We start from the raw sequence: 15,539 nt of genomic DNA on the forward strand, positions 1-15,539 counted from the left end.
AAAATAGTGTGAGGCAAAAAATTATTAATGAAAAGAAAAGTACTGGGAGGGAATGAAGGATCTGAGAGATTCTAGAAGTTGATGTAGAAGATGACTTGCTAGAATGCTGGCCAGGAAATTTACATTTGTACAGTTTTATTCTGTATGGCAAAGGAGGGAAGGGACAAATAATAAAGCCACCACTTGGTTAAATTAATTGACGTCGTTTAACCAATGGTGTGCTTGAGCCGACTTGTACTGGCTCACAATTCTTCCCAAGAGTTCAGTGATAACACGTTGGTAGCTTGAAATTAACCACGGTGAGAAGATTTACACCACAGAAGTAGGTAAATGCTACAAACCAGGGCTTTTTTTTTTCCTCCCCAGAGAGTTGGTTTACCAGCACATTACAGTAGATAACAATATCATGATGTTACTTGACGTAAATATGGCATGAAAAGGCAAGCAAGCAAGGAAGGAAGACAGAAGGAAAGGGAAAAGAAAAGGAAAAAGAGAGAGAAAGGGAAAAAGGGAAAGGTCAGAAGAGACCTTTGTTAAATGACGTAGACTTATAAATAATTTTTTAACTGGTCCAGATGAATTAGATGTAGCCAATGGCAGGGTCAGAGAAAGATGGTAGATAAGCAGAGGCAGAGAAATCCCAAGATGCTTCTCTCCTGTGCAGTTTCTACAGCACCCAGAGGCTCATGGCTGTGATGACAGCCAAGTACCTGCAGGCAGGCAGGCACACACACCCCAACTCAGGAGACAAACATCCGAGGTCTGCCCTCTTACCATAACAGGGCAGAGGGAAGTGTGCATATTTCTGAGCTCCCTTCAAACTGAGAATGTTGCACAGTTAAGCTCACATGTTTTGTGCTTTACCTGAAACAGAAAGGTAAGAATCGCCTTTCCCATGTGTATTTCTAGCTCTGTGACACTCACCACAATCAAGAAGCTGTCGTAATTCTGCTGGGTTGCTGGAGCTCTGTGTTCTGTATAGAGTTGAACATTCCAGACCTAGGACACAAAACAGACTGAGTATGCAAAACACAGCTCTCTGGAGAATGTGTGAGCCTGCGGCCAGAGAGACATTCCAGTTTCTATCCAGTGTCTATTCTAGATGTGTACTAAATATTCCTGGAAGTCAACTCCTACTGTTCATCTTATGGCATGTCAATAATTTTGGCAACATCACCTGGCCGCTGAGGAGCAAATTAATTCTCTTTATTAAAATAGGGAGAAGTTAACAGTTTCCATGCAATAACTACGTGTTAGTGTAGAGTCAGAAGTCAGACCAAGATTATCTCCCCAGGTCAGTGCAACAAACAGCTTGTGGGTCCAGCACAGGTGGCAAGGAGTGTATTTAATGAACGTCCATGAGACAAATACAAATGATAACACCCACGAGATCAGGCCATAACCCGTTAACCGACTCCCTCTACCAGCTGGATTACCTTTCTTTTCAATGGCTTCCACTAGCTTGATAAGAAGCGGTGGAGCAACGTCCGGAGGAGCGAACTGCTCTGCAAGGTCTGGAAGAGTCGAAGCTGCAAATAAACACAATTGCGCCGTTACGTTTCATCGGGGGTAATCCAACGCAGTAAACATCAGCGAAGATGACTAGAACACAAAGTCATGTAGTCCTACTGGGATGGCAGCAACCTCAGGCCGGAACGAGAGGGAGCCCGTACTGGGCCCTGTGTTGAGAAGGCTCCTTGTGGGCCTCCCTGCAGCTGTGCCTCTTCCCACAGTGTGATGAGTTTGGGGGGCCAAGGGTACACGCCCACTGCTTCTCTCCTAGGACACACTCAGAACACTTCCCAGAAGCCTGGAATCCGTTGCCCCAGTGGCCTCGCGGGCCTCTTCCCCAGGTCCACCCTCCCCAGGGCAGATCTCCCTGCAGGGGTGCCCCTTTGGACCTGGGGAGTGGGCGAGGGCTGTGGCGAGTGGAGATCAGGATGGAACGGAGTCTGGACGTGCAAAGGTCCTGGCAGCGCAGGGCCAAGCCAGGGGTGGGCTGGGAACCAGCTCTCCCCATATCACCACACTCTCAGGCAGAACTGAGAACCCAAGAACTCTAAATACAAATCTGGCTTGCTGGTCATTGTGAAGAAGTAACTTCCCAGGTAGGAGAATGGAACGTATCTTACTGAACTGTCTGTTAACAATCAATATATGATTTCTAACTTTAAAATATTTAGATACAGGCTTGGCCTTCCTTTTGTATTTTTGCCCCAAGCCCCACAAATGGCAGGGTGGGCTTAATATCAGATCCGAAGCCAGTACAAATGATCCCTGGCCACTTGAGACTCAAATTAAATCCCCATGGACCTGCTCTTGAAAAGCCTTTATTTGCTTACATATGTTTTGGTCAGTTAATATCTTAAGAAATGTGATGCTTTCATGAACTTGTTTCCATGCTTTTATTTACATGTTTTACCAAATGATACAAAGGAAAAAAAAAGTCTAATTGGATGACACAAATAATGCACTTCAACATAACATTGATAACTGTATTTTCACTCCAAAAATATACGAAAGTAAAGTACAAATATTTTTCTCATAATATACCAGAAGAGGGAGCTAAATATACTCATCTCAAATTTCTCAAAGTGCAAAATATAGGTAAAATGACAGCCTTCATGAAAATACCTACATGTGCAGTCTGTTTATCAGCCATCAATAAATGATTTGTAGACACTTAAGGTTCAATGCTGTGTATATACTCTCACCTAGAAATAGTTAATATAATCTAATAAGAAAGACTAAATACTGACAATTTTGTTTCAATGAGATTTTAGTGGTGTGATTTTTATTATAAGCCATATGTCATGTTAAATAAGCACATTTCTAATGAAGCCCATCTTTCTAACAGTGAGTCAGAACAGAAGAACAACAGATTCACAAGACAAGTCAAGTAAGATTATGTTAAATCTGGACCTGAGAGAATTAAGTATGATTTACGTCATTTCGGAAACCCAGACCCTGTAGTAGAAGACCCTTTTAGGTGGCACTATTTCCCGAGATAGACAGTAACGTGATCTTGCCACCTAACGCTATTAGCCATTCCAAGTACCCAGGATAAAAGGAGAAGAGCTAAGTTATGGAAGAAAATCCTATAGCAGCACTCTCCAGAAGCACTTTCTGTGATGATGGAAATGTTCTATTAGCTGTGCTACCCAGCAAGTGCTCCTGAGCCCTTGAAATGTAGCTATTGCAACGGAGGAAGTGAATTTTTAATTGTCGTCATTTAAAATGAGATAGCTGTATGTAGCTAGTGACCACACTATTGAAGAGCGCAGTCCTATAGCCTAAGCAAGGGCAAGTTTTGTCAACAACAGATGAAAGATTCCTGAGTTGACTTCGTGCTGCAAAGACCCCACGAAAAGCTGTCCCAGAGGACATGGCATCTAGACACGGGGCTTATCAACATCTGAACGCAGGGCACACAAAATTTATCACTGAGTTTCCTGGGCCACTTTGTCCTACTGCAACAGCACTTGAACACGTTTCGCACTTCATGAAAGCAGGACAGATATGCCACTGACTTGCCAGACAGTCGCGATGCAGAGAGCTGAATGGACACTTCATCTCACTGGTGCTTTCCCCACTGGCCTGTGCCTATGGATCATGTGGAGAACTTGCCAGGAAGACAGAATGCTGGGTATGACTACAAACCCCCAGAATCAGAATATCCAGGAATGGAGCTAGTCATCTGTTTTGGGTTAGTAGTAAGTTTTACGACATGCTATATATGATAAGCAAATCCATGCGGGTGACCCCCACCCCCTGCCTGAAGAAATCCAGCAATGACGTCGCCCAAATCTGTTAACATATGAGTATACCCGAAAAGCACTTAAAAATACAAATATCTTGGGGTGGGGGGAGGGATAAATTAGGAGGTTGGGATTAACATATACACACTACTATATATAAAATAGATAACCAACAAGGACCTACTGTACAGCACAGGGAGCTAGACTCAATATTTTGTAAAAACCTATAAGGGAAGAGAATCTGAAGAATATATATATGAAACTGAATCGCTGTGCTGTATACCTGAAACTAACACAATATTGTAAATCAACTATACTTTAATAAAAAATATCTTGAAAGTTTCATAGTTTTTTTTTAGTTAAAAGCACTGTAAAATAAAAAAAGGAATACTATAAAATGAAAGAGCACAGCATCTCATTCCTCTGATACGTTATAAACTACTTCCCTTTGCCTTAGATTATCAGCTCACAAAAACAGCCTCCCTCATAGATGCCTTCTACACTGAGCAAAATGAAATATCATCCTATCAGCACATGTAACAGAAGGAAAACATAAAGGCAGAGATATATTGTAGAGAAATATTATTAATTGGGACTCACTGTAGCTTCTCTTCTTAGCCCTCTCAAACTTACAGATCTCAGCACAGCCAAAAGCAAAAAGCTAAAGATTAAACAGTAAATGCATGAACCCACATATCCACACGACACTCATCCAACTAACATGCCTCGTTCTTCTTTTCCTTCCCTCATAAATTACACAGACATATTTTAAAATTAAAAAATGAAAAAAAAACCCCTTAAAGTTGGCAACTAAAAACGGAATTACTTAATAAAGGTTTATCTCCTTTCAGAATCTTATCAACAGTCATTTCTGCAGGCAAATATGAAAGTTAAATTAAGTAATAATTAAAGATTTCACCTAATTGTGACTGAAATATGCACCCAAGAGTTGTTATATTACTGGGTTGGCAAATACTACATATAAAATTGTTTCTGCCGCTCTTATTTCTTCACTTCAGCTTGAAGAAGGAGGGGGGAAAAAAGCCTTTCCTTAGTCCTTTCAATGTTTCTTTGGCAAAACATGGTAGTTTACTTTCCATGCGGCATATCCTGAGCTGCAAAATATCATTTGTTTCACTCACACAAGTACTACATGAAGTTTCTAAAAAGCGTTGTGATGGCTATCAGGTATCTATAACGACATTTTTCTCAAAGTACACCCCAAGAATACTTTAAAAAGAAAAAAACTAGACATATACATTAGGAAGTACAGGTACTCCTTTGTAACACATCGAGTGAATTTACCACTGAATTTTGTTAATATTGAAAAAAGCTTATTACCCCAATGTATAAAGCATCATAACCGATCAAAGTTTTTCAATGGGAATTTTAAAAGGTAAATTTTACAAAGAGACAAGGTTTTTTAAAATAACAATTCAAGGATTTCCTATTCTCTAGTACAATATCTATGATTCAATCCATTTCCCCTTTAAAATATTTAAACATATGGGATGTGGAAGCTTCACCCAGTAAGCTTTTAAAGTTCACATTTTCTATTTCGGGCAATAGGATCAATTAAGAGTGAAAGTCTAAAAAGCATTCTAAAGCAAAATATTAATTATTTCAACAATCCTAAAATCAACTATTCCTTTAATTTTATTAAATACACAAGGTCAATATTTATGCTTCCGTTAGATCTCATTTAAAAAAATTCCAACGGGAAATGACAATTGCTAGGAAAGTACCAAATTTGGCAAGTTGTTCTTTGAAAAGTCCATGATAAAGTACCACATCATACAGTTCAATAAACTAAAACATAATGGAACTAAATATATATATATATATATATATATATATATATAGAGAGAGAGAGAGAGAGAGAGAGAGAGAGAGAGGGAGAGAGAGAGAGACACACACACACACAAAATGTAGAGATCGTACGTGGTAGCTATTAAACAAAACACAAATTAGCAGAGCATGATCCTCATCAAGTTTAAATGTAAATTCTCATTTGATTTCACCTTTCAGACAGATTTTTATATCTGAATGAGGAATGTTTTTTGCGTTTTGAATCCTGCTGTAGCCAGTGTACACGTCTGGAGAGCCAAGTCCACTCTTAAAACTGGGTGAATTTTAGATTCCTCTACGACAAGCCAACACCAGTTTTTCACTTAGCTGAATCACTTTTCAGCAAAAGAAATCAGTATTACTTAAGGAGAAAGAAGATAAGGAAGAACAGCAAAAGGGTCTAAAAGCAGTGGTGAAGCCAAGACGTGTATTGTTTCAAAAAAAGATTGTTTCAAAAAAAGAGAGGAATCAGCCTTTAACAGGAACACCAATGAAGTAGGTGTCCCAGGTTGTAGAAAGAATTTTTGATGACACATCATAAGTGCTGCATTTTCCACTAGTTCTATTTTCCCCCTTTGCCCTGGTGACAACGAGTCACACAGAAGAGAGCCTTCTCTCCCGCCTTAGGCCCTTCCCAAATCACTAACATGGACAGGCCTGAACAGTCCCTGGGCACCAGTGGTGTGTGGGAGATAGTGGCATGCTTCACGTTAAATGGTGCCAACGCCGCTACAAAGTGCAAGATGAAACCAGCACACAGCTACACCTTTTGGAGGCCTTCTCCATAAAAAAGGATATTTTAGAGTTAGTGCCTGGAAGGGACGAATGGAAAGTTTAAGCTGAAATTCTGGGACTCCAGAGACTGCCCAAGCCAAGTATTCCATTACTGATGGAAGCAGCCTGGATGTACATGAAAAGCTGCCACTTACCTTTTAAAATGTAATACAAATACACAGAAAAGAAAGTATGTGCAAAGTGTGGATCAATATTAAATCAAGATGCTTGTCTGTTAAATTGTAGCTGAATCAAAACTTTAGTCCTGCCTAACACAGTCTCTCTCATTCTTTCAAATGAAAAATGTACATTCTGGTGGGCAACAATCTAACAAATCCCTATACTTCTCTTAAATAAACCTTATAAGCGTGTTCATACTTTATGCTTATAACGGTTAATACTCTGAAGGTTTAAACTTCTTAAGTTCTATGGGCAAAGCCATAACCAATGCTGGCTGAGATAATGCACCTGAAAACTGAAACAAAGCTCCCCCAAAAAATCACCCCACCACCACCAGTTATGAGTTCCTTAATTTTGGAACACACCTGTTTAATCAGCAGTAGAGAAATTATTAAAAACACAGGTTTAAAGCCAAAGAGACCTGGGTTTTAATCTTAGTTTTGCCACTTACTGAGTGTAATCTTGGGTATGCTAATTAACTTGAATCCCAGTTTCTTCATCTGTAAAATGGGAATAATTTTAAGTGTAACAAGGATTAAATGAATACTGTATAAACAAACATGGGTAAGCACAGTGCCTAGAATGTAGCAAGCACAAACTAATGGGTAGCTATTATTAATTGAGACTTATTCATGTACTCTTTTTCATTATTATTTACAGATTTTTAAAATACCCAATTGGAATGGCAAATTTTAACACCAGAAATTATTATAAGACAGAAAGAATTCTCAATACTTTTTTAAGGTGGCAAACAGGAAACATTTAATTAGGGTAGACATCTGCATTTTGCCTTTCTACATATAAAAACACTCAATATCTTTTCAGAACTCATATCTAAATTATCACATGATTTTCAATACATTGCACTTTCTCCTATAAGGACTATCTATTTGAGTTATTATACTCCAGTTTTCTGAATGTAAAGGAAAGATGAAGTTGGAAGGATATTGAATTTGGTGGAAACAAGGATTTTTCTTTTGCAGGAGAAGGAAGGGAAAAAAATAGGGGCAACTGAAAATGGGAGTAGAAAGAGTAGATGTGAAAGTAAATCTTCAGCCGTAACTACACTATTTTCAGGGATAACTAGTCAGAGGGAATTAATAAGAGTTGTCAACAGATTTAAACAAGAAGTTTGCAGATCTTTTCAGACACCCTAAACTAATTAGTCTTTAATATCCTTAAGTTTATCTTCTCCCGTTTATCTCTTCTGCTTCACAGCTTAAAAACAAATGAAAGGGATCTGAGATCCTCTGCCCATTTAATTTATTTCTAGACAAGAGACTATACAGGAAACAAACAGCAGGCAAAGACTTTATTAAACATAAGCAGACATTACAGCTTCGCTTCTGATGGCCTGGCTAAAGCCTCTGCGTGGAGATTGAAATGCAAGATTACACTTAATCTTTGACAGGCTAGCCTAATTGTGATTCTTATCACCTAAATTGGAGTCTGATTTAAAGATTACAATTTACAGCATAGAGCAAATTAAGATTCTGGGCAGGAGATAAATGGGGAAGAGAAGGGAACACCCCCCTCTCCCCACCAGGAAAATAATTCATAGTTGAGTCCCCGGGATTTCGGAGGCTAATGGTTTATAAGGAAGTTGATCCTTCGGTCTGTTGGCTTAGAAAGATTTTGTATGAAGTGTGACTGAGAGGCCCCAAAAAGGAAGGGAAGAAGGGAAAATCATGTGACACATACCCAATGGGCCCTTGAGTTTCTTGGGTGAATGACTATTACTGAACATCAATTAGGACTCACACCTCCACACTCAGTATTTTACAGACATGCTTTCACTTATTTTTCATAGCAGTTCCTTATCACCCTCAATTTAAAGGTGGGGAGACTGAGAGAAATTAAGTCATTTGGTCACAAAGTTCATGAATAGTGTCCCTGAGTTCAGCTTGGACCTGTTTCTCTCCACCAGAGTCTACAAGTCCCAGTCAAGGAGAGAAACCTGTGATAAGTTTCCCCGAATTTCACACCAAGGCTAATTTAAGGGTAACTGTGGCAAGGGTGTCACATGACACACAGATACTGGATGCCCCATCCTACAAGTGGGCAGCCATAGCACTTTCTGGTGTGTTCAAGTAAAATGACCCTAATAACACGAGCTTTTGAGCTTCCCCCCAAATATACAAGTCAGTACATCACCCGTCACTAGAAAACATCTTGAACTGCAGATAATTAAGGTCATAAAGAGAAAACAATGGGAGCCCCATGAACAACAAGAGGGAGGTTGGGGCCCTAGGTGAGCCATGCTCTCTCCCTAGGGGCAGAGCATGGCACTCACTTCTCTCCCACTTTTATCTGACAGCAGATTTCACCGTCAAAGGCAGAAAATGGTAGAAATGCTTAAAAACAATACAGCAGGCTCTTCCAATGTAACTTGAGAAACCCCAATCTCACAAGAATTGAAGGATCCTCTGATCAGGAGAGGGCGGAGGTAAGAGAGAAACTGGACAGAAGGACACTACTGGGGAAACCAGAGACCAGAAAGAAGCATTCCGGTGGAGGCTGGAACCTCACTAACTAACAGCGAAGAAGCAGGACATTGGCTGACCAAGGAGAGCGGGCAGAGGTGGGCACTGCCGAAGAGGCAAAGCTGGCCAGTGAGGCAGTTTTAAGAAAGCCCGGATGGAAATCAGAGAAAAGAACCACCAGATTCTGTTCTAGTAACTAAAGAAAGAGCAGAGCTTTTTCTCTGACAATTGTGATCATACCAGAAAGAACTGTACAGTGAATGTCCATGTATCCTCATCCTAGACTCTATAATTAACATTTACTATATTTAAATATTTACTATATTTATTACATATCTTTCCATCAGCCCATCTTACTTTTTTGGATGCATCTCAAAGTAAGGTGTAGAAATCAGGTGCCGTGGACTGAACTGCATCCCTCCAAATTCACATGTTGAAGCCTTAACTCCCAATGTGAGTGTATTTGGAGATGCGACCTTTGGGAGGTAATTAAGTAGACATCGTGAGGGTGGGGGCCATCACGATGGGATTAGTGCCCTTATAAGAAGAGACACCAGAGAGCTTCCTCTTTTTCTCTCTGCCACATGAGAACACAAAATGAGGCACTGCCTGCAAGCCAGGTAAGGGCCCCCACCAGAACTCAACCATGCTGGCACCTGGATCTCAGACCTTCCACCACATGAACGGAACTGAGAAACCAATTTTTGTTGTTTAAGCCACCCAGGATATGGTATTTTGTCACGGCAATCCGAGCTACCTAACACATCAACATGTTATACCCAAAGAGAGGAAAGAAGCTGTAAATCTAGAAAAAAATTAATGCCAAATACGAATTCTACCAGTATTTAGTAAACATCCTCTGTGCCAGACAGAATACTCCCAAGAGCAGATGTTTAGGGCAGTGCTTCTTAAACTTTAATGTGGATTAATAACCTGATTCAGTAGATCAGGGTGAGGTTCAGGATTTTGCATTTGCAGCAAGCTCCCAGGTGATGCCCAGGCTGCTGGTCCTCAGACCACACCTTGAGTAGCAAGGATTAAGCGTGAATCCACCAATCAGAGAGAGGAAATCCAGATCTCTGTAGGAGACAGACTCCCAACGATTAACCTCCACACTGATAACTTGTTGCCTAAATGTCCTGGCTTCATGGGCTGATCTTATACCAGATCCCGTGGCCCAACATCTAAACATGTGTCAGGCAAGTGAGGCTGCCTAACTCAGAGGGTCTGGCTATCAACTCTAATTAGATCTGCTATTATACCCAATTAGAAACCAAAAGAGAGAGATTAGCATTTTTCTTCTCTTCCAAGGTTCTGGCTGATGGAAGGCTTCAGTTAAAGATCACCAGCAAAACGCAGACCAAGAAGTGTGACCTTATTACTAGTGCTCTGTGCATCTGTGTACCACTGTGTGGGGTGAGACTGCGTGGGTCACGACTTGCCCAAGGTCCCACAGAAGTTCAGGCCAAGGGCTAGAACTCAGTTCTGATGTCCACATCAGAGCTTTTCCTACCTTGCCACATTCAAGAAAACTCAGCCCTTTAAATTTAGTGGGTAGGGGGATGGTGGTGGGAAGGCAAGGATATATTAGAAAGGCTGACCTAACACATTATTACTAGTACTACTAGTACTGATAGTTCCCATCTACTAGTAGTATCAGTTCCCAATACTACTGATAGTATTGAACAATAAGTGTTGAAAACTGCTCAATGCTTTATGTGCTTTATCTCATTTCGTGTGCAGAACCTTGTGTGGTATTGTAATCGTCCCCATTTTACAGAGGAGGAAACTGAGGCTAAGTTCAGCAAGTTGGTCAAAGACATGCCAGCAGTCAGTGGTAAAGCCAGGATTTTAAGGAACAGATCAACTTCCAAGCTGGCCATAAAACCACTCCATGAACCTCATTTCCTCCTTAGGCAGACCTGCTGCATGATGCCATTCTGGAGCCATGAGAAGGGGGTGGAAAATCTTTGCAGGATACTGATGGTGAAGCACTTGGCAACAGGAGACACCCACAGCTACAACCCTTAGTGACAAGAGGTGCGTTTGTTCAACCTGAGCTTGGACTGGAGGGCCAGCTTCTCGCCATCACCTCGGCTTTATCAGGATTAAACTCTTGCCAGTCCACTCAGCCAGGCTAAATATTTTCAGGACAGCATTTATTAAATATTTTCTCATAAGGCTAAACTAAGCACATTCTTCCCCGAGGATGTAATGGGTTTTGTTAAGCTAAATATAGCTGGCTAACATCACTTTCAGCAAGGTACAAATGGACTTATTTTCGTTAATCATCAGATGCAGAAAGGGCCCAGCAAAAAATTTACCAAAAAAATATATGTATATATATATATATATATATATATAGTAACTTATATTTCAAAGACTCCAAAATGAAATATTAATACGATATGCTTAATAAGTATATGAAGGGAGTTAAAATGCTCATGATCAAAGAGGCAGAGAAAATGACGTGTCTATAAGATTGGAAAGAAAAAGAAAATAAAGGCGAGAAAGACAAGGGGCCTGAAAATAACTGAATAGAAAATTCCCTATCAGCTAGCACAGAAAACTAAGAAGGGAAGATAGTATTTCATCCTACTTTTTGATTAAACGTTTTTTAAACACATATACAATAAAGGGTAGCAATTGTGAGACAAAGGTAAACACAACCATTAACAATCGTGTGAGGGATCAGAGTTTTTAAAAAACAGAGCAATACTTTCACTGCCTCAGACAAATGTGAGTAATTCTTGTGGGCTAATAAAGTCTCTCATCTCACAATGTACAAAAATCAATAGTGAAATGAACAAGAGGCTATTCACCTCTCAGCTAAAGAAATCCATGGACTTGCTCTGGATATGATTTTCTTTTTAAAGATAACAATTTTAGATGGGCCAATTTGGGCAGCAGTTGGATCATATCTTTACATTCTCAAAAAAAGCAAAGGGTAATAAATAGTACTACGCTATAAGACTTATTTGTACCAGACTAATCTACCCTTTTAAAAAAAAAAAAAAAAACTGTGATAGGACAGGAGGTCCTACAGATAGACCAGAAGCAAAATATGAAACATATTGATTTTAGAAAGATATCTGACTATGTTCCCAAAAAGATGATCAGAAGTGAGCTAAAAAATATAGATAGGTGACATCTGAGGAGTGGGTGTATTTTTATAATTGCTTAAAATTCAGCAGGGCGGACTATATCATAGTGGCTATGTCAAATATAACAAGTGGTCAAAGAAAAGGAATGAAGAAAAAAGTTAAGCTTGCCCCAGATACAGAAGTATTCAATCAGTCATTTTCATCAACCCTTCAGATTCTTGATAGAAAATACGTTGGTAACAATCTCTAGGTCGCACCCTGTTCAAACGTCCAGTGAAAAGTGGGAATGGTCAGAAAAATGATGGTTTCCTACAATGGAGATATTGCAATACCTGTGATGTTGTTAATGAAAAAAAGGACCCAGTCACCTCTTTCTTAACCACCAGAGCAACCTATGCTTCACTTTGTTGCACCACTTCTGTCTTCAGTTAAAAGGGAAGTGATAGGGCCTGAACCACGGGAGCGAGTTTTGTACATTTTGTTCTGTTAGATTAGGCCTCCAGTAACTTTATGAATTATGAGCTGTCAACTACTTTTTCATCTGCTATAGAATATGCTTCTTAGAAATTGTGGCTATAAATAAGTCAACAGATGTTTTTTGCTGGCTTCAACAGGAGCTTGGGTAATTTTTTAAAAGGGGCTAGGCGAAGTTAAGCTAATTAATCCAAAAGGCTGTATTAGCTTTCCCCCCATTGGTCACTTTTTGCATTAGCTTTTTAAAGACTAAAGACTTTAATTTTAGTCTGTAAAATACTTTTTGGCTATTACTTGAACGTAATCTGTTGGAGAAACTAAAAATCAGGGTCTTTTAACACATTGCATCCTTTCTGTGACTTCTGTTTAAAAAAAAAAAAGCGCTGGGCTTCCCTGGTGGCGCAGTTTGAGAGTCCGCCTGCCGATGCAGGGGACACGGCTTCCTGCCCCGGTCCGGGAGGATCCCACATGCTGCGGAGTGGCTGGGCCCGTGAGCCATGGCCGCTGAGCCTGCGCATCCGGAGCCTGTGCTCCGCAACGGGAGAGGCCACAACAGTGAGAGGCCCGCGTACCGCAAAAAAAAAAAAAAGCTCTATTAAATGCCATACCTATGCAGGATTATTATTCTATCATATGAAAAACAATTGAAAAGCCACTGTGCCATAGTAGAAAAAGAAATAGACGATAGGTAAGGACATGAGTTCTAGATCTGGCAATAACAGATTGGGGAACTTTGGGGAAAACATTTAATATCTCTGGGTCTTGAAGTGGTAAAGTTTAGATAAGAAGTTCTAAAATAATTTCTAGTTCTTAAAATTCCATGATTTGAAGATTAACGTCAAGGAGATCACATAGCCAATATAAAATACTAAATTGCATTTAATCATGAATTACTCTAAAAATAACTCTATATTCCCTTTAGCCACCATATTGTTGCAAAGCTGGCAAAAATCACAGGCACCTGGGGATGGCTGGCGTTGGCATCAAACAACAACTTACTTCAAATATGGGGGGGGGATAAATTCAATAAATTAAGTAAGTGGGAAAACGGCAAAATTTAGTTATATTTCATTAAGATAGTTTACAATTTCTAACAGGGAAGGGGAAACTTTTTTGAAAGTGTTTTTAAGTGAGATATAAACTTTCACTTTGCCAGAATGAACAGTAAATTCAAAAGAACTAAAACCTTTCTCACATTTCTGTACATGGATCTAACGGAAGACAAGTAACCACATGTTCTTAAATGTACTCCAAAGCCATGGCTGCTACAAGTCAGGGAATGTAACACTAACTGGCTTCTATACACCACGGTTTAGGGGGGCGGGGGGAGGGCAGATCAGGAAATGGAGAGTAAGGGTCAGGGCAAGTGAGGAAGGCAGGAGGGCTGAGCAGTCACTGGCCTAGATACTGCTCTAGTCCCTTAGGCCATTTCCTTGAGTCATGGTAACAGCCTTGCAAAGTCCATCGGTCTCATTGTGTACGTGGGAAAGACTCAGGAGAGGTTAGATGGCCACGGCAAGATCGCTTGACTAGTGTTTGCCAGGGCACATACCACGACCCACATCTGTCTGAATCCAAGGGCCCTGCTCTTTCTACTTCACCTGTGATTTCTCCTACAGGGAGTTTTCTCCTGTCACTGTCTCCTGAGTTTCTGAATCAAGTTGCTTGTAAATGCAGTTCCTTTCAACATCTTAAGATTTCCGCCCAGTGACCGGCTGGGTTCTAAGAGATGGGCGGGTCCATGCAAAATGAGCTGGTGATCTATGCTATGCAGTCAGTGAGTACAAATATCAGTGATAAAAGAGGTAAAGGGGTGAATTAAATACTCAGAGGAAACTGCTCTGTTTCCCAAACCCTAGATCTTTGGGTTTGGGGAAGAGAGCAGTCCCAAGTCCAGTACAACCTCTGGACTTGGGACTGGGACTGGACATTCAGTCATTTGAAAAATAATTCATTCTCAAAAATGTGGCAGGCAGTAGGAATAATCCCAAATCACACAAGACCAGGAATAAAACATTCAAGACTGCCCTTAGTAGCTGAGGCTCTCATTACCACCATAGTAATAATAATAATGGGTAACATTTGTGATGTGTCAGGTACTGTGCAAAACTGCTTTACTGAAATTATTAGATTATGAGGAAGGTTCTATCAGCATCCCCATTTTACACACGAGAAAACTGAGGCTCAGAGAGGTTAAGTGCTTTGTCCAGGCTCACACAGCTGCTCCAGTCAGAGCCAGGACTTAACTGAGAGGGGTTTAGAGAACAAGACGGCACCTTCCTTGCAAGGGATCCTTCTGTACTAATTGTGTGTCATTCCCTCTGAGTGCCACAGGGCACGTTTTCTTTAAAGACTGCACCTTTCCTTGGTGCAGCCCAGTGCACTACTCTGGAAACTGGGATGGCCAAGAGCCAGACCATAGAGCTAGGAAAAAAACAAAGCTGACGAGAGTTCTCCAGTCAAAGGACAGACCTGAAAAGCAGAGAGTTCAAAAGCACTCCCTAAGGACTTTCCTGGTGGTCCAGTGGTTAAGACTCTGTGCTCCCAATGCAGGGGACCCAGGTTCAATCCCTAGTGAGAGAATTAGATCCCGCATGCCACAACGAAGACCCAGCATAAGTATTAATAATTGATATTAAATAAATATTAAAAAATATTTTAAAATAAATAAATATTTAAAAGAGAGAGAGAGAGAACAGCACTCCCTAAGGACTTTCCTGGCGGTCCAGTGGTTAAGACTCTGCACTCCTAATGCAGGGGACCCAGGTTCAATCCCTAGTGAGAGAATCAGATCCCGCATGCCACAGCTAAGACCCAGCATAAATATTAATAATTAATATTAAATATTAAAAAATATTTTTAAATAAATAAATATTAAATAAATATTTTAAAAAGAGAGAGAGAGAACAGCACTCCCT

At 40.3% G+C, this 15,539-nt stretch overlaps 1 protein-coding gene across 3 annotated transcripts in view; it reads right to left on the bottom strand.

The window, feature by feature from the left end:
• The window catches only part of PIK3R1 (phosphoinositide-3-kinase regulatory subunit 1), an 86,618-nt gene that overhangs the window by 27,077 nt on the left and 44,002 nt on the right, over nucleotides 1–15,539 (bottom strand). For all 3 annotated transcript variants that reach the window (XM_032625457.1, XM_032625458.1, XM_032625461.1), the window contains 2 exons: nucleotides 1,437–1,529; nucleotides 925–999 (listed from right to left, as the gene is read on the bottom strand). In XM_032625457.1, coding sequence (XP_032481348.1) covers nucleotides 925–999; nucleotides 1,437–1,529 — 168 coding nt within the window. The remainder of the gene's footprint in view (nucleotides 1–924; nucleotides 1,000–1,436; nucleotides 1,530–15,539) is intronic.

Source organism: Phocoena sinus, chromosome 3 (assembly GCF_008692025.1).
Source record: "Phocoena sinus isolate mPhoSin1 chromosome 3, mPhoSin1.pri, whole genome shotgun sequence".
NCBI lineage: Eukaryota > Metazoa > Chordata > Mammalia > Artiodactyla > Phocoenidae > Phocoena > Phocoena sinus.